The sequence below is a fragment of the Homalodisca vitripennis genome, chromosome 1 (assembly GCF_021130785.1).
Source record: "Homalodisca vitripennis isolate AUS2020 chromosome 1, UT_GWSS_2.1, whole genome shotgun sequence".
Taxonomy (NCBI): domain Eukaryota; kingdom Metazoa; phylum Arthropoda; class Insecta; order Hemiptera; family Cicadellidae; genus Homalodisca; species Homalodisca vitripennis.
The window spans coordinates 176,603,870-176,631,706 of NC_060207.1; the positions used below are offsets into that span (position 1 = coordinate 176,603,870).

Here is a 27,837-nt window from a genome sequence, read left to right on the forward strand (position 1 = left end):
ATATATGGTTTAGAGGTTATTTAAAAACAAATTTGAGGCCAAACCCTATCTTAGTTGCTCACTTCACCACGCTGGAATAGACTACGGATAACATTGTTAAAAAATAAACATTTAAAATATGCGTTAATTTACCAGACAATATGAGGAAAAGACACAATAACACTTAAACTCGACTTTCGAACCACGCCTATTGTCGGCTGGGCGGATAGACTCTTTCAACCACCATTTGCTTGCAAAAAGAGTATCACTCATGGAGCAGCCACTCCCGACGTTATTATCTAGTTATTTTGCTGGACATTTTCATATGGTAATTTGGTAGCATCATAAACTCTAGTCTGAACGGAAAAAGTCTACTTCCACCTCTGATGATAGTGGTTAATATGAAAAAACCCAACCGGTTGTTGATGAACAATTCTGGAGCCTTATTGCATTATCGAGAACTTCTGTTTGTGTGACAACGACATATAGCATATTTAAAGCCGTATTAAGGTCTTATTTAATTGGTCGAATTTGGTAAATTAAACCCTCTTTAAAAACGGATAAAGCATTCCTTTTACGTAGACATTTCGCAGTGTCGTAAGAGAGGGGGGACATTTGTACAGTTGAGAAAATTTAAATTATTTGTAAATTGTTTGATAATCCTTAGTTTAAATTATTAAAGTGAAATAAATTTTATTCTCATTTACTTAATGACTGAAATTACTATTACTAAGAGAACACAAAGACGTGCTTCGAAATAGTCGTTATTTTAAAATTAATTTACAGAATATTTAAAGTTTCAATATGTTTGACGCGCCTCTAATTTCTATAAAAATACACACTAACTAATTATGAAAACAATTAAAAACACATAAAACGTCCAACATCTTTGTGCTCGGAGAAGTCGTTTAGCAGTTACCAACAAACTCAAATAAAGGACTTTATGGAGAACACAAGGAACAATGGCTCTCTCAATTAATTTATGTTTTGTTAAGGGTCTTGGTGATAAACTTGAAAAGAGCCAAATAATTTGTGGACAAGGAACAGCCAGAGAAACCGGAGTGGCGTTCTTTGCTAGTTGAACCCTTAAATTGGAAGCCTCCCCTGCGTAGTACTCACCCCATTTAACCACTTTAACAGATGGAGTTTTTGTTTACTCTCCTTGTACTCCAACAGCATATTGACGTACACATGTTGGTGAAAAAAGTTAATCTTTGATTGAATTATGTTAACCTACTTCAGCGTCAGGTGTAACAAAAAACAACAGAGACATTTGTTTTAAACACAGTATAAAATTATCTGATTATAAATTTAATACATTGCATTGCTAATGCATGTATTTTTTAATATTTATACACATTTTAAACTGTGTTATGTAAGTAATAAAGAATAATTAACCAATGAAACAGAGTATAGTGAGACCTGAAAGCACGTAACTATAATTCAAAGTTAAATGTTCCATCTGTATACGAAGCCAACCAATCTAATGAAGTAATTTCCTCACTTGTTCGTAATTTACTGAAAAATGTCATACTATGATTTACTTTATGGTATACAATTTTGATATACTGTTCATGTATATTCTGTATCATCCTGTTTCAATAATTTTTTTCAGTTAAATCTGAAATTTTCCTTTAGCAGTTTTGAACACCCATAGGAAAAATGTAAAAATGTTTCAATTTTACTGGCCCTTTTGCTACCATTTCATCTGTTATTCTCAAATCCAATATCTTTCTTTCTTGGGCCAAGAGAAAACTGTACCAAGTTTCAAATCTCTAGTGCCTTTCTATGAAGAGTTATCGCACAGATGGGTAGGCAGACAGACAAAGGACTCAATTCTACTAAGGATCCATTAGGTCCTTATTTATGTACACACACAAAATTATATATATATATATATATATAGTAATATATATAGTAAATATATTTAATATTACAAATTCTTTTGGTAATTAGAAGACTCCAATGTTCACGTTACATTATAATAATAATAATAAAATGTATCATTTAAGGAATTTTTTGCTTAGAAAAGAAGGATTTGAATTTTAAATTTAAATAAAACTACTATAACTATACTATAAGAGGTTGTTAAATTCCTAATTTTATTCGTTACCAATGTAGTTTTGTTACAAAACTATTTCATTTGATTTCTAAAAGTTGTATTACAATTAAGAAGCCTTACACAGGACCCAACATCAAAACAAAAGCAATTGTACGGTGTGCAAGTGATGTTGCTTAGAAATGAGTATGAGTTGACAATGAACGTCTCATACACCGGAACTCTCTCTCTCTCTCTCTCAGGCTTCACCTTTTAAACATCTCGAGTCGCCACTTAGCCACCGGCTTCTCTGGTATTCCCCTTGATCTTGTCACAAACGCTTCACTCGCCGGGACTTCACCTGCACTCCGACATTGAACTACGCAAAGGGACATTTATCCATCATACCGTTTACACTGCCATAATAAATTCCAGTCCAACTACTAAAATGTTTTTAATTAATTATATAGGTTAAATAGAAGATAGGGCTTGTCGGTTCTAGTTTAGTATCGTCATTACATAAAGTTTTCCTCATTTAATTCTGTACAAATTGAATATAAGATACTCTAAAATACAACATTACTACTGGGATAATTCTGTGATTACGTTTTATATTCTTAATAGTAAAATAAAAATCTACGATTGAGGTATAAATATAACCTGTATAAAATTTATATTATGACAAAACACATTTGAGTTGTTAACATTGTTGTAATGGCATGCGCGTGGGAGAGATAGAAACCCCCTCTCTTTTCTGGTCGTTGATTGGAAGAGAAGAAAGCAATGGATAAGAATAACCGAATAAATTTCTAATTTATTAATAATTATTATCCTTGAATTATAATTTTATAACGTTGTTAATGGCGCAATAATATGTTTTATTGCTGTTTTTTCATACATAACTCACCATTCTATGGGAATTGGTAGCAATAAAGCTATTAATCAAATCTGTAACGTTTAAATAGCACCATTCCTTCTTACCTTTCAAAAGAGAGACAAAGAATGTATTTAACAGTGAGCTTAGATTAAATTGAACTGTAGTGTACATTTTATTCAATCATTTTACTCATGTTTACTCAAAGCTGACCACAAGAGGAAAAATTATCGTCAATCAAACAACCTGTAGAGAAAGATAAAGAATTCTAACTTAGTAATTAATTGTATCGTTTGCAAAGTTCTATCATCTTAGAAACTCGTCTTTAAATCTATGTTTTTTATTTTTTTATTTCTTTTTGTTTTAGAAAAAGATTTTTGCATGCTGAGCCAATATAAAATATCAATTTCTTAAAAATATGCCGCCATCTTCTGAATATTCCAGAAGAAATTTGATATTTGAGAACTCATTTTATTTTTATAGTCAATGTACTCAACACTGCTTGTTGTTTTAAGATCAATCGTTGCAGCATCCTTGACTTGACTCTTACGTATATTGTTGATTAAGGTTTTCCCCATTTTCCTCTTTTTATTCTTGATATTGTTGGTCATTCAGTACAGAAACATAAATTATTCAGAAGAACATTTTATGATATATATATATATATCATAAAATGTATATATATATATATATATATATATATATATATATATATATATATATATACACGCATAAGAGTAAAGCATCGTACATGAATGATGTATCTTAAAAGTAGACTCAAATTGGCAGTCAAAACAGGCAAGGCGTAATCTCTACAGTTGTAAACCCATAATAAAATCATAAAAACAATAAATCTGCATTTTAATATTAAAAAATACTAGTGAGTGAATTCTAATACCTATGAAATAATAAAAGTAGCCCTGAGGAAAACAGAAAGGAACCAATTGAAGCAAACAACTTATCTTTCACGTGAATCCGACAGAAATTGTGATCCTGAGACGAAAGCCTTCAGGGTAAGTGTGCAATCATATGGTTGTGTTATTGCACCATTTTTCATTTGCTGAAGAATGGGAGTAAAATAACAACTTTTGAATATGTGTATCGGAGGAAGTTGATTTTAAACAGTAACAAAACAAGGTTATGTTATGTCAATATCGTTTGTATCAACTAATAAGTTAATGCAATCAGCAAATACGTGGAAGGGTTTAAAATGCTCTTAAAAAGCCACATTTTATGTTTTTATATTGCAGTAAGGTACTAGTATTGTTAAGTACTCCCCAATAAAAGGGTGTAGGAGGTACACAGAGATACTGAACAAAAATAATATAACTATGTTATTCAGTTAGCCATTTATTTCTATGTACGATGCCATCTCTTTAATATCCTAACACAACATAACATTACAGACTTCCGAATAACTTCTGTACTAATAGTGAAAACTATTCCCTCCATGCGATAAGTGTAATCCTATAGGAATTTGTCCCACTGAGTTTTGATGTTTATTCTTACAAGAGGAACAAATATTCCCATTAGGAAAGTTCCAAAAATGAGCATGGATAAGAGTTTATAAATAAAGTACTTTTGAAATAATATTATTTAGTTATATGTTTAAAAATAATAAAATTATGAAATTAACAAGAACTGCAAGCAAAACTTAAAAGGTTAGAAAAATAATGATAACAGTAATTTTAGTAAAACGCAGTAATGTACCAGAATGGATAGAGTAACAGACTAGTTTTTTTTCGATTTAATTTATTTGTCAAACAAAATATTTCAAGATTTTAAAGTCAATCAATTTTATCTCAACTGTCCACATGGTTGCTTACGTTGAAATTAGTTTGTCCTCACTACATAGGGAATCCATGACAGTGGCTTATGAAACACCCCGTTTTGTTTAGTTTTATCGCAATGATTACATTTATATTTTACACGAAACATACATATGTATTCTTAAGACACTTCTAAATACTAATTAGCCCTCACGAATACCCGAATACTGCATAAGCAATGATTTCGATGATCCTGAACTGTATAAGACATCTACGACTTTCATTATGCTTATAAATAATATCAGAACTAAATGCAATTCAGGTTTGGTTATTGTATGATCGTTTTTTTAACATATTTAAACCAGTTACGTATCTGAGGTTATTCAATTGTTATATAATATATTCACGTAAGCACTCCGTTACGAGGTAACATCAGTAATATTAGGAAACTACTTCCAAGGAATTGCTATAGGTGACAAAGTATCCTTACCAACAGCTGTTGCCTTTGGGTGAAGTCTCAATTCTGAAACCACTTGGCGTCTTTTTTACCAAGCCCCTCAGTATACGACCTCAATTTGAGATTTCAAATCTCACCCTTGATATTTCTTTTAGCAGCCCGAGGGTATTTGAAGATATTTAAAAAATACCACCCAATACTCTTGTACTGGAGAGAGCGTTGTATGCACAGACATTGATGCGAATGGTCCTAACTTTTCAACAGCGTATAGTTTTAAATTCGTTTCATAACTAAAGTTTATTTTTCGCTGAGTGTTAGCGAAGCCTATAATTGAAGAAGCTTGAAAAGTGTCTATCTGTCTGTACGATACCTTCTAAATGAACTTACTTATAGATTTGAAAATGTACATATGATTTTTATATAAAGACCACTGAGTTTCATCAGGGTTTGTGTCGCTGTTTATATTTGGTTGTTAGTGAATATCTTTAAATTGGTACTTAACAGTAACCATGATAGTAGCGAAAACATTGCAGTATAAATTGATTTTGTAATCAAATTGAATACAATCTAAGAGGTTTAAAAATGTGAAATTCGTATTCATAGGGGTAAATATGTAATAGAGTGGAAAGTTTATGGTATACATTAGTCACAGTATTGGATTTCAGCTCACCTTTGCGTTGTAGTACCCTCTGTAACTTACCGAAACTTTTATTATTTGAACATTGCTATGAAACCTAACACAATGAACATAATGTAAATGTATTATGTGCAAGATATCTCGAGAAAGCTTTAATCTGTAAACTTTTTCTTTGCGGTTCACATAGCCTATAAATAGCCATGAATGAGTTCTACGATGGTGCATATCTAACCATGGAATATGGCTGAGCGTTATCAGTCAGGAGGCAGACACAGTTTCTCTTCTGCCTGCTTGGGAGATGTACGTTTATTTTATTTGTTTGTCTATCTATCTGTTCGCAGGAGATATATATATACATATATTTTATATATATATATATATATATATATATAAAACAAGCGTTATTTTTTACGTGTTGGAATTAAGTTTTATATATCTCTTAAAAACAGTTAAAGTGAGTTAGTGTTTTAAATAAGAATTATCAACTCCTGTTCCGAGTTAGTGAAAAATACAGGAGGCCTCGGAAGCGCGCCCCTCCCAAACTCGGAGCAAATCATTAAAAAAAACAATCACATGCCACTAGTGGGAAGAGAGACAAAGAGACAAGATTTCGAGTAAATGAAATATAATTAATAGGTGGCAAACATTTCCATGCAAAATACAATATACAGTTAACTGCAGCACCACGTGCACACCGCGTTAACTTAAAAACTAAATAACAACAATAAAATAATTTCCAATAATAACAATAACATAATAAATAAATAATATAATATTAATAACACAATAAATAGAAATTTGGTCTATAAATAACATATATCAGGTACGGCAGTAGTAAATCTAAAAATTTTAACAGGTAATTTTTTATGAACTGAGGGGAGGGAAAAGGTTGTAGAATTTCTAGGCCCACTAATTTTAAAAAGTAATTTGGTTTCAAGTTTTGTAGCCGAAAATTAAAAAAAATATTTTAAAGCCAATTTTTCGAATGAGGCGGGGGCTTAGTTGCCTCCACGAATCCGAATTAAAGCTGAAATCCTCCCCTTCAGTTCATGTAAAACTAAACTAAATAATACTGGCTAATATACTGGCCCTCCTCCAGATCTAACATCTGGCAGCGCTCCATACAAGCCTATTCTCTCAAGCGGTATAAAAAAAAAACACATTTTTAATCCAACCTTGTTCAAGATGAAATGAATAGGAGCACATACACTCCGGTTGGATGCCGGTACAGAAGCGCTGGCAGGGCGAGAGCATTCAATTTTTCAGTTGTTACCATTGGGCAGACTCGCCGCACCATTCCGTTGACGGCACTCACGGGGACCCTATTAAAATCCCAACATAACCAGTAGATATTTAGAAAAATATTGTAACCTGAGAAATAATAATAACTTAATTATGTTTGCCACAAAGTATATATAAATTTTTTTTAATTTAACAATTAAAAATAACGATCTGTAACTAACAGTACCTTTTTAAGTATTGAAAACTGTTTCCTAAAAATAACTCAAGCCACCAAGGATTTTAAGATACACTACTTGGGTGACAAGATTAAATATTACATAGGCTAGAACAGCCATACTAAATGATTAAGCGTGATGACATTTACTTGTAACTCTAATTCGCTGGATTTTAATCATTTCTATTATTAATATTATAATAATTTACATTTTATTATTAAATATTAATTGTAAGGTAGGCCTAATAATAATTATATAATTTACAAATAATAATAACCGTACATTATTTCCCAAATAACAATAATTAAATTATAATCTGTTCACGCTACTCTAAGGCAAATAATTAATTAAGCAATAAAAAGAAAATCATTAATGTTGCCACCCAATTTTGCACGCAACCCAAAACACGAAGGTAACAAAAATTAGCAAAGTCTGTACCGTCTCGCTTACACTAAAAAGACAAAGTGTGTACACGGAAAAAAGAATTCCGTTCGCCGAAAACGGATCAGTTTAGAAAGCACTAGAGCAAAAATAGAAAAAACTTAAACTGGCAAAGTAAATAAATTAACAAATTTTAGAATGTACGAAAGACAGGAACGAACACTTTGCGACACGAACACGTACACGAGGAACACAAGTTACAAAAATATATATAAATTACTTATAAACTAATCAACGAAAAATATGTGTCTGGGTGAGAGAGAAAAACCGCCAACTAAATAAGTTAAGAGAGTGCAAAAGAACATTTACCTGCCGAAAGTCGGAGAATTAGCCAGCCATGTGGAACGGGACGAGCAGCGAAACAGACAGCAAACGCAGTAGCTTCTCCGAAAGTGTCTCCGAACAGTCTGACCGCTCCGAACAGTAGCCGGTGCCGGTGCCGGTGAACAGCTGGTCGGTAAACTAGTCAAGGTCAACCAGCTGACCTCAACCAATCAGTCCAACCAGGCAGAAAAATCAATACTTGACGGAGTGACTCCCCCACCGACTGACAAGAGTGGCCGAGGTGGGAAAATAAATAGACAAAAAATAAATTGCCCAAACTGAGCCCCGGCTCAACCTCCCCCACTAAAAAGGGTGCAACCCCAAACAAAACCCCTGCCGAAAGTCGGTGAATTAGCCAGCCATGGTTGAACGGGACGAGCAGTGAACAGACAGAAACGCAGTAGCTTCTCCGAACGTGTCTGACCGCTCCGAACAGTAGCCAGAGCCGGTGCCGGTGCCGGTGAACAGCTTGGTCGGTAAAACTAGTCAAGGTCAACCAGCTGACCTCAACCAATCAGTCCAACCAGGCAGAAAATCAATACTCTGACGGAGTGACTCCCCCACCGACTGACAAGAGTGGCCGAGGTGGGCAAAATAATAGACAAAAATAAATTGTCCAAACTGAGCCCCGGCTCAACCTCCCCCACTAAAAAGGGTGCAACCCCAAACAAAACCCTGTCCACCGATAGCAAAAGTTTGGCTGCCCGTTTATCAACGGCCGAACTGACCGGATGGGCCTTACAAAAGACAAGATCCCCCACCTGGAAGGGGTTAGCAATACGTCCCTTATTGAGTTTTCTCCTCACCCTTTCCCTAGACTGTAGGAGCTTAACCCTGACTGCTTCCCAAGTGTCACTCACATTGGGAGTACCAGGTACTGGTAGAAGACTATCCAGACTCCAGAGATTAGACAAGGGATCAGAAGGAGGACGACTAAAACATGACCTGAAAAGGCGTGGAATCATGACTCTCGTGAAGAGCAGAATTGAAGGCTAACTGAAGCCAGCTCAGATTTTTCGTCCCAGGTAGTTTGTTTCTCAGCGTGATAAGCGATGAGGGCGGCTTCTGAGATTGCGGTTGAACCGCTCAGCATGAGGAAGGCTGGGGGGTAGTAAGGAGATGCCGTAACATGTTTGATTCCATGCCCCAAAACAGAAGCGATGAAACTCCCTCGACACGAATAGTGTGCCGTTATCCGAGACGAAGGTGGCGGGCACTCCAAAATTCTGTAGAAGGCGGGACTTGAGTGCCTTGACGGTGAGCGAGGCCGTGGCACTCCTAAGAGGAATCAACCAGCAAAACTTAGAGAAAGCATCCACAGCAACAAGCAGGGAGGTGTTCCCTGACTTGCTACGGGGAAAAGGGTCCCACATAGTCAATGAACACTTTCTCAAGAGGCCGCTCCGCCACCTCGGAGGAAAGAAGTCCTAATTTGGTATTTTGTGCTGGTTTACTGACCGAGCAAAGATGACAAGCTCGTACTCTACCAGCAATGTCTCTGTCCATACTCTTCCAGATGAACTTATCTCTGATTTTAGCGATGGTCTTGTGAATACCTAAAATGACCGCCCACGGGAGAAACATGAAAGTAGGAAAAAGACCATCGGTATGAGGGCACTCGGCAGAACAATCTTGGGACCACCTCCGGCGTCGGGCACGACAGCAGAGGACACCCTTGGACAAGAAGTAAGGAGAGTGGGGCTTCTCCCTCCTGGAGCTCACCAATGATGTTTGACAACTCGGGGTCTTGAAGTTGGTGAGAGCCAAAAACTCTCAAAGGCAGCAGGGAAATCCAACATCACAGTCCCACACAACGGTGCTTGAGAATCAACAGGATCGCTGGGTAGATGATACATTCTAGAAAGAGCATCGGCGACGACGTTTTGGGTGCCGCGAATGTGCTGCACCTGAATTTAAAGGCCGCAATTTTTGACAACCCAGCGACCAATCTTCCCGAGTTGTCGAGGATGGGCCAATAGCCAGGAAAGAGCCTGATTGTCAGTTTCCAGCAGAAAATTCGGAATGCTCTAGGAACCTCCGAAACTTATCCATGCCGAAAACGACCGCCAGACACTCCAGCTCATAAATAGAAGATTTCTTTTCCTGAAGGGTCAAAGTCCTAGATGCAAAAGCGATAGGTTGCCGAGCGCCGTCGAATTTCTTGAGAAAGCACAGCTCCTACAGCACAGGGATGGAGGAGTCAGTCTGCAAGATGAAGGGCCTACTAAAGTCCGGTATTCGCAGCACAGGAGGTTGGATAATGGCCTCCCTAAGCAGTTGAAAAGCACGTTCTTGATCTTCACCCCAAACGAACTTTGCGTCTTTCCTTCTTAAAGCGTTCAGAGGGGCGGCCACCTCGGCAAAGTCAGGAATAAACCTACGGTAGAAATTAACCATGCCGATGAATCTGGCAACACCCTTGGCATCCTTCGGAGGAGGAAAATCCCGAATGCTTGGGTCCTGGCAGGATCTATAGATACACCCTAGACGACACGAGGTGACCGAAGAAACGATATTTCAGACTTGGCGTAAGACACCTTCTCCGGATTGACGGTAAGGCCAGCCCTACCCAACCTAACCAAGACCTCCTCAAGATGTTTAACGTGTTCCGTGAAAGACTCACTGTAGACCAGAAGATCATCAAGATAATTAAAGACATACTGAACTTCACATCGTGGAAGATGGAGTCAAGCAACCTAGTTAACGTTTGGGCCCCACAGCTAGCCCCATCGGCACAGATCGGTACTGATACAAATTCCACGGAACACAGAAGGCCGTGAGAGGACGTGATTCCTTCTTCAACGGAATTGATGATAGGCTTGGTTCAAATCAAATATAGTGAAAAAATTTGGCCTTACCGAACCAATCAAAAGCAGAATGGAGATCGGGGAGAGGCACTGAGTCTAATTCAATCTTGGCATTAAGTTTTCTTAGGTCGACCACCATACGATTTTTTCCATCGGCTTTGGAACCAAGAAACGGCTGGACTGGCATACGATGAGTTTGAAGGCTCAATAACTCCCTGATCAAGAGATCCTTGATGATACCACGCATAACCTCCATCTTTGGAGGAGCCAACTTGTATGGGTGGGGAGCGTACTGGCTGAGTGTCAGTCAGACGAATTTCATATTCAATAAGATGGGTAGAACCGAGCTTGGGTGTGAGGACATCCGGAAATCTTGAGCAAAGCTCACGGAGAACCCCAGCTTGCTCCTCATCCAAGTGACCGAACGGGTCCCCAGGGGCAGAACCTTCCTCACACTCCACCTCACCAACCTGCGATGTCGATTTGAAATTCTCAGAAAAGGGGACTGACACTCGCCGATTGAATTTGAAATAAGACTGGCCCGCCTGAAGATCCAGCACCAAACCAGTCTTTTGAATAAAATCCGCCCCAAAAATACAATCCATACTCAGGTCCTGGGCCACAAGGAAGCTCCACACCCATGAAAAATATTCAACCTTAAACTTGATTGAAGCCTTCTTCGAAATTGGAAAGAGGGGGAATTAGAAGCAGTCCAGCAAGTTAAAGAAGACTCCTCGGTGTGCTTCACCAAACCTAACCTTGAAATGGCTTCAAAAAGACGGGAAGAGATGAGGCTACAGGCTGACCGGAATTCAACTAGGGCCTTATGCACTGAGTCTCCCCTAAGATATTGATATAAGGGCACACCGAAGATGCTGTCCTAAGCCGTAGGTTTCCCTTTTCTGCTAGGCTCATAGTGTCCAAACTATTAATCAAATTTTTCGCACAGGTACTATTTTTTTGAAATTTTTTCTTAGACCTCGGGGGAACTTCAGAGAAAACCCCGATCTAGTTTTTTGGACCAGTGCGATATCTCCTAGGACACTCCCGACGAGTATGACCTCGTTCACCACAGGCATAGCAGATGGGTGGATGAAGCCACCAGAGTGATGTGGCCCATCCACGGGATTCTGTACGGCCGTGACAGCCCTGGAGGGCTGGATGGAACGATGATTGTTCCTCTCCGCCCTCTGCCGGTCAGCAAACTGCACGCTGCGCGAAGCAATGCACAGACGGTCCAGTTCAGAAAAGGTGGAAGGGCGACCAGCAAAAACTAGACGGGACCTCTCTTCAGGATTGAGGACCCTCAAGAATGGTGGTGACCACAGTACTTTCGGGGATATTGAGCCTTAACACCCTATCAGTGTCCCTCACCTCGGCCACAAACTTAGCCAAACTCTCTCCGTTGCCCTGAGGCCTAAAGAATTTCTCCACACGGAGACGTTCCCTCAACTGACCAGGAACAAAGAAATCCAAAGCCTCCCTATGAAAAATCATCCAGGGTACCACCCCCTCTGGAGAACTCGAACCAGACAGTCACCCAAAGGTGGCCTACAAAACGGAGAGATGACATGCAGGAAGCTCGCTCCCTGAAGACCAGGCAAGTCATGCAGTCGCAGGATCTCAGAAAGAAACCGCAGCAAGGCTTCAGTATCTAGACCATCCACCGTTGGTAGTCGCTGCAGCAACGGGGTAAGTGGGTTCGGAAGCTTGTGATACTGAACAAAGGATCCCGTCACCACAGTCCCCAGTCCCCCAGATCCAGCAGGCATTTGGGTCACAGGCCCCGGGCCCCGTCCACACCAGACACCTCCGCAACGACTGACCCAGGGATCTGGCCTTCACCCTTAACAGCCGCAGCAGAGTCAACCGCAGACAAAGTTTTTTCAGGAGCCTTTGCCCCCTCGTCCCTCTCGAGTACAGTCAGCAGGCCGTCAACCAAAGGTGATGCGTTCCTCCAACCACTCCTTATCACCAGAAACTGGTAAGCTTGGCTCTAAGTAGCGACAGCCTCATATGTAGATGGGTAAGCCGGGACAAATACCTAGCCCTCTCTCGGCCAGTAGGCGGCGACTCCAACCAGTCCTCCTGACTATTCTCAAACGTCTCCAACTTAGCCTCCAAAATAGGCCTCTGCTTCTGGAACGTCAAATCTCTAGGCCAGGTCGTGTCCAGTTCCATATTATCACGCAGTTGCTTCCGCATGGACTCGCAGTCGGAACCCGGAGTAAGCCCACGAGCCAACAACTCAAAATGGAGATCCTCCTTCAAACAAGTATTCAGGCACCAGAGAGACAGGCATGATAAAAAAATAAATGACACAGACTAACAAGTAACACACACTGACTCAAAGTCAACGACTAACAAAGCAAAATTAGTAAGGCGACAAGAGAATAACTTAGTGAGACAACACTCTCAGCAGGGTCCCCAGAATTCCTGCCGTCCACGAAACACGTCAGCGAATCCAAAATACCACAGCAAAACACTACGCCGTACCAGAACAAAACCAGAAAAAAAACAACGAAGACAAGATATAACAAAAACACCACAAGTAACAAGAATCCGAAAATAATAAACAAGTTTACACACTTCCTGTCGATCGGCGGAAAATAGCACAGCGAGACGGCACAGGCGCAGGAAGTCAACTAACAACTTCAACTCATCTCTCACACCAGTGGCAAAACAAAAACCCCGGGCCCGCAGAGGGTAAAAACATGTAACCACGCTCTGCTACCATTTTGTTCGAGTTAGTGAAAAATACAGGAGGCCTCGGAAGCGCGCCCCTCCCAAACTCGGAGCAAATCATAAAAAAAACAATCACATGCCACTAGTGGGAAGAGAGACAAAGAGACAAGATTTCGAGTAAATGAAATATAATTAATAGGTGGCAAACATTTCCATGCAAAATACAATATACAGTTAACTGCAGCACCACGGTGCACCGCGTAACTTAAAAAAACTAAATAACAACAATAAAATAATTTCCAATAATAACAATAACATAATAAATAAATAATATAATATTAATAACACAATAAATAGAAATTTGGTCTATAAATAACATATATCAGGTACGGCAGTAGTAAATCTAAAAATTTTAACAGGTAATTTTTTATGAACTGAGGGGAGGGAAAAGGTTGTAGAATTTCTAGGCCCACTAATTTTAAAAAGTAATTTGGTTTCAAGTTTGTAGCCGAAAATTAAAAAAAATATTTAAAGCCAATTTTTCGAGGAGGCGGGGGCTTAGTTGCCTCCACGAATCCGAATTAAAGATGAAATCCTCCCCTTCAGTTCATGTAACTAAACTAAATAATACTGGCTAATATACTGGCCCTCCTCCAGATCTAACATCTGGCAGCGCTCCATACAAGCCTATTCTCTCAAGCGGTATAAAAAAAAAAAACACATTTTTAATCCAACCTTGTTCAAGATGAAATGAATAGGGAGCACATACACTAACCCGGTTGGATGCCGGTACCAGAAGCGCTGGCAGGGCGAGAGCATTCAATTTTTCAGTTGTTACCATTGGGCAGACTCGCCGCACCATTCCGTTGACGGCACTCACGGGGACCCTATTAAATCCCAACATAACCAGTAGATATTTAGAAAAATATTTGTAACCTGAGAAATAATAATAACTTAATTATGTTTGCCACAAAGTATATATAAATTTTTTTTAATTTAACAATTAAAAATAACGATCTGTAACTAACAGTACCTTTTAAGTATTGAAAACTGTTTCCTAAAAAATAACTCAAGCCACCAAGGATTTTAAGATACACTACTTGGTGACAAGATTAAATATTACATAGGCTAGAACAGCCATACTAAATGATTAAGCGTGATGACATTTACTTGTAACTCTAATTCGCTGGATTTCCGAGTTTTAATCATTCTATTATAATATTATAATAATTTACATTTTATTATTAAATATTAATTGTAAGGTAGGCTAAAATAATTATATAATTTACAAATAATAATAACCGTACATTATTTCCCAAATAACAATAATTAATTATAATCTGTTCACGCTACTCTAAGGCAAATAATTAATTAAGCAATAAAAAGAAAATCATTAATGTTGCCACCCAATTTTGCAACGCAACCCAAAACACGATGGTAACAAAAATTAAGCAATTTTTTATGAACAGAGGCCGTCTGTGTACCGCTTACACTAAAAAATATTAAAGACAAAGTGTGTACACGGAAAATGAATAATACTGGCTAATATACTGGCCGAACGGTATCCAGTTAGATAAGCACTAGAGCAAAAATAGACTTACATAACTGGCAAAGTAAATAATAAACAAACTTTTTAGAAAGTATAAATAAAATTAAAAACTAAAACTGAACAGTAAATAAACTGTTTCCTAAAGCCACCAGGAACGATACACTTTGGTGACAACGAACACGTACACGAGGAACACAAGTTACAAAAATATATATATAATTACTTATAACTAATCAACGAAAATTTGTGTCTGGGGTGAGAGAGAAAAACGCCAAAATAAATAAGTTAAGAGAGGTGCAAAAGAACATAATTACCTGCCGAAAAGTCGGAGAATTAGCCAGCCATGTGGAACGGGACGAGCAGCGAAACAGACAGCAAACGCAGTAGCTTCTCCGAACGTGTCTCCGAACAGTCTGATCGCTCCGAAACAGTAAGCCGGTGCCGGTGCCGTGCGTGAAACAGCTGGTCGGTAAAACTAGTCAAGGTTCAACAGCTGACCTCAACCAATCAGTTCCAACCAGGCAGAAAATCAATACTTGACGGAGTGACTCCCCCACCGACTGACAAGAGTGGCCGAGGTGGGAAAATACATATAGACAAAAAATAAATTGCCCAAACTGAGCCCGGCTCAACCTCCCCCAACTAAAAAAGGGTGCAACCCCAAACAAAACCCCTGCCGAAAGTCGGTTGAATTAGCCAGCCATGGTGAACGGGACGAGCAGTGAACAGACAGAAACGCAGTAGCTTCTCCGAACGTGTCTGACCGCTCCGAACAGTAGCCAGAGCCGGTGCCGGTGCCGGGGTGAACAGCTGGTCGGTAAAACTAGTCAAGGTCAACCAGCTGACCTCAACCAATCAGTCCAACCAGGCAGAAAATCAATACTCTGACGGAGTGACTCCCCCACCGACTGACAAGAGTGGCCGAGGTGGGCAAAATAATAGACAAAAAATAAATTGTCCAAACTGAGCCCCGGCTCAACCTCCCCCACTAAAAAGGGTGCAACCCCAAACAAACAAAACCCCTGTCCGAAAGTCGATAGCAAAGTTTGGCTGCTCACGTTTATCAACGGCCGAACTGACCGGATGGGCCTTACAAAAGACAAGATCCCCCACCTGGAAGGGGTTAGCATACGTCCCTTATTGAGTTTTCTCCTCACCCTTTCCTAGACTGTAGGAGCTTAACCCTGACTGCTTCCCAAGTGTCACTCACATTGGGGACAAGAGTACCAGGTACTGGTAGAAGACTATCCAGACTCCAGAGATTAGACAAGGGCTCAATCAGAAGGAGGACGACTAAAACATGACCTGAAAAGGCGTGGAATCATGACTCTCGTGAAGAGCAGAATTGAAGGCTAACTGAAGCCAGCTCAGATTTTCGTCCCAGGTAGTTTGTTTCTCAGCGTGATAAGCGATGAGGGCGGCTCTGAGATTGCGGTTGAACCGCTCAGCATGAGAAGGATGGGGGTAGTAAGGAGATGTCGTAACATGTTTGATTCCTTGCCAAAACAGAAGCGATGAAAACTCCCTCGACACGAATAGTGTGCCGTTATCCGAGACGAAGGTGGCGGGCACTCCAAAATTCTGTAGAAGGCGGGACTTGAGTGCCTTGACGGTGAGCGAGGCCGTGGCATCCTAAGAGGGAATCAACCAGCAAAACTTAGAGAAAGCATCCACAGCAACAAGCAGGGAGGTGTTCCCTGACTTGCTACGGGGAAAGGGTCCCACATAGGTCAATGAACACTTTCTCAAGAGGCCGCTCCGCCACCTCGGAGGAAAGAAGTCCTAATTTGGGTATTTTGTGCTGGTTTACTGACCGAGCAAAGATGACAAGCTCGTTTACTCTACCAGCAATGTCTCTGTCCATACTCTTCCAGATGAACTTATCTCTGATTTTAGCGATGGTCTTGTGAATACCTAAATGACCGCCCACGGGAGAAGAAACATGAAAGTAGGAAAAGACCATCGGTATGAGGGCACTCGGCAGAACAATCTTGGGACCACCTCCGCGTCGGGCACGACAGCAGAGGACACCCTTGGACAAGAAGTAAGGAGAGTGGGCTTCTCCCTCCTGGAGCTCACCAATGATGTTTGACAACTCGGGGTCTTGAAGTTGGTGAGAGCCAAAAACTCTCAAAGGCAGCAGGGAAATCCAACATCACAGTCCCACACAACGGTGCTTGAGAATCAACAGGATCGCTGGGTAGATGATACATTCTAGAAAGAGCATCGGCGACGACGTTTTTGGGTGCCGCGAATGTGCTGCACCCTGAATTTAAAGGCCGCAATTTTGACAACCCAGCGACCAATCTTCCCGAGTTGTCGAGGATGGGCCAATAGCCAGGAAAGAGCCTGATTGTCAGTTTCCAGCAGAAATTCGGAATGCTCTAGGAACCTCCGAAACTTATCCATGCCGAAAACGACCGCCAGACACTCCAGCTCATAAATAGAAGATTTCTTTTCCTGAAGGGTCAAAGTCCTAGATGCAAAAGCGATAGGCAGTTGAAAAGCACGTTCTTGATCTTCACCCCAAACGAACTTTGCGTCTTTCCTTCTTAAAGCGTTTCAGAGGGGCGGCCACCTCGGCAAAGTCAGGAATAAACCTACGGTAGAAATTAACCATGCCGATGAATCTGGCAACACCCTTGGCATCCTTCGGAGGAGGAAAATCCCGAATGCCTTGGGTCCTGGCAGGATCTATAGATACACCCCTAGGACGACACGAGGTGACCGAGAAACGATATTTCAGACTTGGCGTAAGAACACCTTCTCCGGATTGACGGTAAGGCCAGCCCTACCCAACCTAACCAAGACCTCCTCAAGATGTTTAACGTGTTCCGTGAAAGACTCACTGTAGACCAGAAGATCATCAAGATAATTAAAGACATACCTGAACTTCACATCGTGGAAGATGGAGTCAAGCAACCTAGTTAACGTTTGGGGCCCCCACAGCTAGCCCCATCGGCACAGATCGGTACTGATACAAATTCCACGGAACACAGAAGGCCGTGAGAGGACGTGATTCCTTCTTCAACGGAATCTGATGATAGGCTTGGTTCAAATCAAATATAGTGAAAAATTTTGGCCTTACCGAACCAATCAAAAGCAGAATGGAGATCGGGGAGAGGCACTGAGTCTAATTCAATCTTGGCATTAAGTTTTCTTAGGTCGACCACCATACGATTTTTTCCATTCGGCTTTGGAACCAAGAACGCTGGACTGGCATACGATGAGTTTGAAGGCTCAATAACTCCCTGATCCAAGAGATCCTTGATGATACCACGCATAACCTCCATCTTTGGAGGAGCCAACTTGTATGGGTGGGAGCGTACTGGCTGAGTGTCAGTCAGACGAATTTCATATTCAATAAGATGGGTAGAACCGAGCTTGGGTGTGAGGACATCCGGAAATCTTGAGCAAAGCTCACGGAGAACCCCAGCTTGCTCCTCATCCAAGTGACCGAACGGGTCCCCAGGGGCAGAACCTTCCTCACACTCCACCTCACCAACCTGCGATGTCGATTTGAAATTCTCAGAAAAGGGGACTGACACTCGCCGATTGAATTTGAAATAAGACTGGCCCGCCTGAAGATCCAGCACCAAACCAGTCTTTTGAATAAAATCCGCCCCCAAAATACAATCCATACTCAGGTCCTGGGCCACAAGGAAGCTCCACACCCATGAAAAATATTCAACCTTAAACTTGATTGAAGCCTTCTTCGAAATTGGAAGAGGGGAATTAGAAGCAGTCCAGCAAGTTAAAGAAGACTCCTCGGTGTGCTTCACCAAACCTAACCTTTGAAATGGCTTCAAAAAGACGGGAAGAGATGATGGCTACAGGCTGACCCGGAATCAACTAGGGCCTTATGCACTGAGTCTCCCACTAAGATATTGATATAAGGGCACACCGAAGATGCTGTCCTAAGCCGTAGGTTTCCCTTTTCTGCTAGGCTCATAGTGTCCAAACTATTAATCAAATTTTTCGCACAGGTACTATTTTTTTTGAAATTTTTTCTTAGACCTCGGGGGAACTTCAGAGAAAACCCCCGATTCTAGTTTTTTGGACCAGTGCGATATCTCCTAGGACACTCCCGACGAGTATGACCTCGTTCACCACAGGCATAGCAGATGGGTGGATGAAGCCCACCAGAGTGATGTGGCCCATCCACGGGATTCTGTACGGCCGTGACAGCCCTGGAGGGCTGGATGGAACGATGATTGTTCCTCTCCGCCCTCTGCCGGTCAGCAAACTGCACGCTGCGCGAAGCAATGCACAGACGGTCCAGTTCAGAAAAGGTGGGAAGGGCGACCAGCAAAAACTAGACGGGACCTCTCTTCAGGATTGAGACCCTCAAGAATGGTGGTGACCACAGTACTTTCGGGGATATTGAGCCTTAACACCCTATCAGTGTCCCTCACCTCGGCCACAAACTTAGCCAAACTCTCTCCGTTGCCCTGAGGCCTAAAGAATTTCTCCACACGGAGACGTTCCCTCAACTGACTAGGAACAAAGAAATCCAAAGCCTCCCTATGAAAATCATCCAGGGTACCACCCCTCTGGAGAACTCGAACCAGACTGTCACCCAAAGGTGGCCTACAAAAACGGAGAGATGACATGCAGGAAGCTCGCTCCCTGAAGACCAGGCAAGTCATGCAGTCGCAGGATCTCAGAAAGAAACCGCAGCAAGGCTTCAGTATCTAGACCATCCACCGTTGGTAGTCGCTGCAGCAACGGGGTAAGTGGGTTCGGAAGCTTGTGATACTGAACAAAGGATCCCGTCACCACAGTCCCCAGTCCCCCAGATCCAGCAGGCATTTGGGTCACAGGCCCCCGGGCCCCGTCCACACCAGACACCTCCGCAACGACTGACCCAGGGATCTGGCCTTCACCCTTAACAGCCGCAGCAGAGTCAACCGCAGACAAAGTTTTTTCAGGAGCCTTTGCCCCTCGTCCCTCTCGAGTACAGTCAGCAGGCCGTCAACCAAGGTGATGCGTTCCTCCAACCACTCCTTATCACCAGAACTGGTAAGCTTGGCTCTAAGTAGCGACAGCCTCATATGTTAGATGGGTAAGCCGGGACAAATACCTAGCCCTCTCTCGGCCAGTAGGCGGCGACTCCAACCAGTCCTCCTGACTATTCTCAAACGTCTCCAACTTTAGCCTCCAAAATAGGCCTCTGCTTCTGGAACGTCAAATCTCTAGGCCAGGGTCGTGTCCAGTTCCATATTATCACGCAGTTGCTTCCGCATGGACTCGCAGTCGGAACCCGGAGTAAGCCCACGAGCCAACAACTCAAAATGGAGATCCTCCTTCAACAAGTATTCAGGCACCAGAGAGACAGGCATGATAAAAAAATAAATGACACAGACTAACAAGTAACACACACTGACTCGAAGTCAACGACTAACAAAGCAAAATTAGTAAGGCGACAAGAGAATAACTTAGTGAGACAACACTCTCAGCAGGGTCCCCAGAATTCCTGCGTCCACGAAACACGTCAGCGAATCCAAAATACCACAGCAAAACACTACGCCGTACCAGAACAAAACCAGAAAAAAAACAACGAAGACAAAGATATAACAAAAAACACACAAGTAACAAGAATCCGGAAATAATAAACAAGTTTACACACTTCCTGTCGATCGGCGGAAAATAGCACAGCGAGACGGCACAGGCGCAGGAAGTCAACTAACAACTTCAACTCATCTCTCTCACCACCAGTGGCAAAACAAAAACCCCGGGCCCGCAGAGGGTAAAAACATGTAACCACGCTCTGCTACCATTTTGTTCCGAGTTAGTGAAAAATACAGGAGGCCTCGGGAAGCGCGCCCCTCCCAAACTCGGAGCAAATCATAAAAAAAACAATCACATGCCACTAGTGGGAAGAGAGACAAAGAGACAAGATTTCGAGTAAATGAAATATAATTAATAGGTGGCAAAACATTTCCATGCAAAAATACAATATACAGTTAACTGCAGCAACCACGGTGCACCGCGTAACTTAAAAACTAAATAACAGTATAAGAAGTAAAAAAAACACATTTTTAATCCAACTTGTTCAAGATGAAATGAATAGGAGCACATACACTCCGGTTGGATGCCGGTACAGAAGCGCTGGCAGGGCGAGAGCATTCAATTTTTCAGTTGTTACCATTGAGCAGACTCGCCGCACCATTCCGTTGACGGCACTCACGGGGGACCCTATTAAATCCCAACATAACCAGTAGATATTTAGAAAAAATATTGTAACCTGAGAAATAATAATAACTTTAATTATGTTTGCCACAAAGTATATATTAAAATTTTTTTTAATTTTAACAATTAAAAATAAACGATCTGTAACTAACAGTACCTTTTAAGTATTGAAAACTGTTTCCTAAAAATAACTCAAGCCACCAAGGATTTTAAGATACACTACTTGGTGACAAGATTAAATAATTACATAGGCTAGAACAGCCATACTAAATGATTAAGCGTGATGACATTTACTTGTAACTCTAATTCGCTGGATTTTAATCATTCTATTATAATATTATAATAATTTACATTTTTTATTTAAATATTAATTGTAAGGTAGGCCTAATTAATAATTATTATTAATTTACAAATAATAATAACCGTACATTATTTCCCAAATAACAATAATTAAATTATAATCTGTTCACGCTACTCTAAGGCAAATAATTAATTAAGCAATAAAAAGAAAATCATTAATGTTGCCACCCAATTTTGCACGCAAACCCAAAACACGATGTTAACAAAAATTAGCAAAGTCTGTACCGTCTCGCTTACACTAAAAAGACAAAGTGTGTACACGGGAAAAAAAGAATTTCCGTTCGCCGAAGGATCAGTTAGAAAGCACTAGAGCAAAAAATAGAAAAACTTAACTGGCAAAGTAAATAAATTAACAAATTTTAGAATGTACGAAAGACAGGAACGAACACTTGCGACACGAACACGTACACGAGGAACACAAGTTACAAAAATATATATAAATTACTTATAACTAATCAACGAAAATATGTGTCTGGGTGAGAGAGGAAAAACCGCCAACTAAATAAGTTAAGAGAGTGCAAAAAGAACATTTACCTGCCGAAAGTCGGAGAATTAGCCAGCCCATGTGGAACGGGACGAGCAGCGAACAGACAGCAAACGCAGTAGCTTCTCCGAACGTGTCTCCGAACAGTCTGACCGCTCCGAACAGTAGCCGGTGCCGGTGCCGGTGAACAGCTGGTCGGTAAACTAGTCAAGGTCAACCAGCTGACCTCAACCAATCAGTCCAACCAGGCAGAAAATCAATACTTTGACGGGAGTGACTCCCCCACCGACTGACAAGAGTGGCCGAGGTGGGAAAATAATAGACAAAAAATAAATTGCCCAAACTGAGCCCCGGCTCACTCCTTTTGAACGAAAAAAGATATATAAGCATTTTGATCTTAACAATGTGTTTAATTTTGAGCTTCTACGTATTTTGCATCTTGCTATTTTGTATAACTCTGTTCGTCTTGAATTGGTATTGTATATTTTTGCAGACTATTTTTATAGTTACATAAAATATTTAATTTGCCCCTACTTGCAATACAGTTACCGTACGTATAAACTTTTATTTTCGGATGTAGGTAACATAAATCACTTGGACTATATTATGCTAATAAAGATAACAGCCGTGTTAAACTATGATCGTATTTATTATTGCATTATTACAAGCGAAAGTAATCGGTTTATGCCTTCAATAAAAGTGTTATGCCCTAACATAATAATGTTCGTGCGTTAAAGCTGGCCTTTTTAATAAACAGACGACTGTACGTTTAATAATGTGGTGTTTTAACAAACTTATAGTAAACGCAATATTTATACTCTTAAATTATAAACTAGATTGATTATTTATAACTTATTTTGTAAAATATTTTTCGTTTCTGAAACTATATTATTAAAATCTATGAGAGTATTTTTGAATCAACGATCCGGCAAAGCGAAAAGGGGAGCAGCACGTGTGCCAGTATCTTAGGGTACATATACAAGTAATGTTTAATCTTGTAGCCTTGAACCGTTAACCAATTTCACAGACCGCCAACCTCACAGAAGTACATGGGGTAGGGAGTGCTGTCACTGACATAATTTATTCATCATACCATGCGAGCTCACTAACAAACTAAACTGAATTAATCTCTATTTAGTTCGTGAATAACATGTTTTGTCAAAACACGAGTAAAAAATATAAAACATTTAATTAAACTTAAAATAATATTACATACATTGGTGGAGAGTTAGCAAAGCCTATTACTCAAGGGGCTGGGAAAAATAATTTGTCTGTCAGCCAGCTTGGTATCTCTATGAAGAACTGACATACACTTTCCATTCCTTGAAATATGGCTGAGCATTAGCAAACGTTTTAACGTTTTAAGGATAACCGTGATTGTAAAGAAAATATGCTTGATAAATGCATTTGTAAAGAAACTAAGTGGAGTGTATTAACTTGTGAAATATTAATACAGGTAGAATACAGAAATGAGCTGTAGACTTGAAACTGTTTGCATAGAACCACACAGAATATTACATGGCATGTGGTGTGCTGTACACATTGTAGAATACAAAATTTGGTAAATATATTATCTATAGTAGGCTTAGTAAGTGTGTAATCGTAATAAAAATAGTTTGTAATTATATTTTTATTATATTTTATTTGGATATTTTTAGGTGTCTCTAACGTTTTACAAGCAGGATCTTCCTACTTTTTTTTAAGTCTAGCACTTTTCATTTACAGACTTTTCGTTAGCTCTTTTGCAAATCAATAAAGCCTCGCAAGGATATGATCCTGCCAACGTCTCAGCCCCATGTTGTCGCGATGTTACAGCCTCACAAGTGTTATTCTGTGGCCTCGATCGTCTCTGGATGTGGTCGGTATAGTATGATCTCGGTGGTAAGACCTCACCACTTCCACCCCTTTGCCAGCGACCCTCGTGCCTAATCCTAGGACACTGATCCTGAAGACCATTCCTCTTGAGACAGTCGCAACCTCTTTTCAACACACCACTTTTTACCTCATATTTGAGCGCTTCACTGTTCATCTTGGAGTTCCACGGAGAATTATCCAAGTTGCAGTTACAGCTATACGCCTCTTCCTGAAAACATATAATAAGATATTACTGCTGTATTCATAATTATAGCGTTAATGATATAGGCTAGTTTGTAATACGATGTTCTTATTCTGAAAGCAACTTTTCTAAATTTCATGTTTGCTACTAGAAATACGATAAAACAACATTTATATTTCCAAGTTAGGAGTATTCCAGAAACTTCAACAAGGGTTCGCTCAGTTTGCTTTAAAAATTTTGAATCTATACCTAATTTTATTCTCTAGTTGTCCTGGAAACAGACAGATAAAAAATCTAATTTCCCCGCAGATAAAAGAGTAATTTATTGTGTCAGCATTCTATGATGCTCACCTATATGCCATTGTTGTACATTCATCATCATTGAACTCATTTTTTCCTATGTAGAAATGAAATTTCATGCAAAAAGTCTAGATATTCTTGAGATATATTGCCGTATGATACATTTAATTTTTTAAATTAAGTTACGTTCATAGCAGTTCCGGTTAAAATTATTACAGTTCCGGTAAGCTAAGTTCAGTACTACAGCGCAAGAGTATGGTGAAAGCAAATTTTGTCACCAACTTTTAACATTGACATTCCACTGTATTATTCTTCATCATAGTCTATATAAATAAAAGGTTCAAATCTCATATGACTGTTCTCAGTTTGTTCAACAATGTATTTATTCGGCGACATTTTTTCATTTCAATCACAATTACAAATAAGACCAATGTCAAAATATTTGCTTATCACTTGCCAAAACCCATGGAGTGATATGCACATGCATCGAAGTCAGTGTTTCTTTTATTGCTATTATTGCTTATTGCCAAAATTTATAAAAGTTATTTTGTTTCCGAGATGTTGTATGAATAGAAAGACAGAAAACCATAAATGAAATTTGTCCAGCTTCTCTTCATTAAAGCTCATCCACAAAAAGATGTATAGTTCAACTAGTACAAACCTTATGATCTATTAGTCTACCAGGTGCATCATCAATTCAACACGTGTAATACACGTAGTAAACATCTTGATTACGTATAATTATCCGACAAATTATCTCAATTAAAAACTCACATCAACTGGTTTATGGACCGTAACGCCGTCCAGGGTGCGGGGTCTGATGAAATTCTTGTGAGCTGTTCTTCTAAGGGCGAGGTGGTCCTGCGCTGTGTATGGATACTCTGTTCCTGGCCAGCTACTGTGGTTGTATTCACTACAGAAATTTATAACTTTTAAGATTTTGCATGCGTTTCATATTGATTAGTGATAAGTTTTCAATAACAAATTCCTTTTATACTTCCCATGTATAATTCAGAAACATTTGCAAAAACTTCGGTCACTTCAAATTATTCTAATCAACTTCAATTTAAATTTTTAAGAAAAACGTTAATTTCTTCCTTCTGCAAATTGGCCTTGAGGAAGCTGAGGCCGTAATCTTATCTGAATACGGGCGGGTTTGACCTTGGTCCTTTCTCTCACCCCTCCCCCCCCTCCAACACCACCTGTCATTAATCTTCATTTTCAAGTAGATAATTTAGTGAAAGTAAATTAAATATATTTTTCGTGATAGTTTAATTTAAATTGTTAATTATATTGTTGTGCTTTCGTTTGTCTCTGTACCTTACCCGGCAAAACAAAAACAAAATTAATTTCTTTAAAGGATAGCGTCTCAGACTAATTTCCAATAAAATATATATTCAGAAATTACAATGTTTGAATATCTTTGTTGGTATATATTTGACTTAATTATATATATATATATATATATATATATATATATATATATATATTATATATATATACGGTATAATTGTATAAATGGCTATTGCCTTATTTAATATATTATATATATATATTTATATATATATGCGCTTTTATATATATATATATATATATATATATATAAATGTGTATTCCGAATTTTTAATAAAAACAATTATAGACATATTATGTATACAGTGTTAGTAAAAAATAACGTTCTTTTCTTCATTGAAATAACTAGATATATGCTAAAACTTTTATGATTCTTTAAACGTTACTGAGCACTCGGACATGATGTCATGAAATACATTATATTATATGGACGTTTTACAAAAATTATTACCGACCCCATGAATTCTGATGGTTATTTTAAATTAAATCTAAGTTGTGAAACTATTAAAAATTCCAAATATTTTTGGTTAATTACCAAAATATTACATACATTGAAAATTTTAGTATTAGTGGACGCAGTATTTTTGCAGTCATGTTCTTATGAACATGTTAGCGTACATAAATACATTTTAGGTATTAAATAAAAATATGTTTAGCTTTGAGAACTCAAAAGTGTTAGCTCCTTCAAAGCAATACTAAACAAAATCATACATTTCCACTGTAAGGGAAATTTAACTAGTCACATTATGTTTGTGGTACTTACGTGTTTATGGAAGGCTGACAACCAAACAAGTCGCTGTTGTTGTTAATTGGAGGTGCGTATATTGGGTTGCTGATAGGAACTAAGTGCTCAGTCATTATAATTATTGTATATAAAGTACTTCGAATTTGTCTGTGATTTGTATATTTTAGTGTTGTAGTTTTGTGTATGTGTCAACACAAATTTGTAAAAGATAAAGGTGAAGTGTAGTATCCCTAGAAACCGGAAATCTATCAATCCAAAGCAATATTTTCTTTTTTACAAGTATAATATTATATAGTGTTTCCTCATGTTTATCGTATTAAAATGTTTAGATACGGTATTATTTTTAACCATATTATGAAATAGTGATTAATATGGTAAGGAAATTAAATCTTAGTGTAAATCCAATAATTCACGTTATGGATATTTCTAATGTAATCGCCTATAAAGGGCACAGTAATAAAAGTCATGGTGTGGTATATAGGCTGGTTTTAAAGTTTACTTCATCCTATTCCGTCTTGAACTGTAAAGTGCTTAACTATACCACTTATCTAACATGTATGAATAGTATCTTTAACAGTTTTAAACAGCATGAAAACCACAAGAGAACCAGGTTGAGGTTGAAGTTTAAGGCTCTATATGACCATACTGTATACTATTTCAGTCTAAGCAGATTAAATATTCAAAATATTGGCAGTTTTTAAATTTAATAGGAATCTTGAAAATTAAAAGATGCATTCATGTAACATATTGTTTAATACACTGTATTTTCTGAAAATAGTACTTTGAAAACAGACACAAACGTTTATTAACATTTGATGCTTTGTCATTTATTCCACCTTCTCATTGCAACCTCCAAAATCTTACACTTGCTGCTTTCTCAAAATAGGTACAGACGTTTTTAATTTTTCGTTGCTATATGTGTCTTTCAACTATGCAAAACCGTTAAATTCCTGATCTAGCTATGCATTTTTAGTGTGAAAAGTGTCTCAGCAAAGTAAAGAGTGATATATAATGTTAATGTTTACTGTCAGATAAAAACTTTTTGTAAATAAAAATGTTATGAAACACAAGTACTTGAAAAAATTATTTAATTATATTAAAACAGTGTATTTATTTTAAAAAATTAACGTAATTACTAATTCCAAATATCCAGTCCATGCCAAAGTAACGTTACGCTTCATACGAGTACTAGACATATTCTGGGGAAAACGAGACATTTTCCCAAGATGAACGGTGGGATATGTAACAAAGTCAATATTCTTAACTTTCCCAGCAGGAACATGGGGAAAAACACCGCATTTGGGCGTAGGTAATGTAACTCTTTTTATTT

At 39.0% G+C, this 27,837-nt stretch overlaps 2 protein-coding genes across 4 annotated transcripts in view; one reads left to right on the forward strand and one right to left on the reverse strand.

The window, feature by feature from the left end:
• Window positions 1-27,837, forward strand: part of LOC124352764 (nucleolysin TIAR-like) — a 975,428-nt gene that overhangs the window by 324,513 nt on the left and 623,078 nt on the right. The gene's annotated exons all lie outside the window — the stretch shown is intronic.
• LOC124352765 lies at window positions 23,695-26,715 on the reverse strand. The gene is made up of 3 exons (XM_046802428.1): window positions 26,526-26,715; window positions 25,184-25,322; window positions 23,695-24,136 (listed from the first exon to the last, which is right to left on the reverse strand). Exons 1-3 carry the CDS (start codon window positions 26,618-26,620, stop codon window positions 23,759-23,761), a joined length of 612 nt encoding a protein of 203 aa, XP_046658384.1. The 5' UTR covers window positions 26,621-26,715; the 3' UTR covers window positions 23,695-23,758.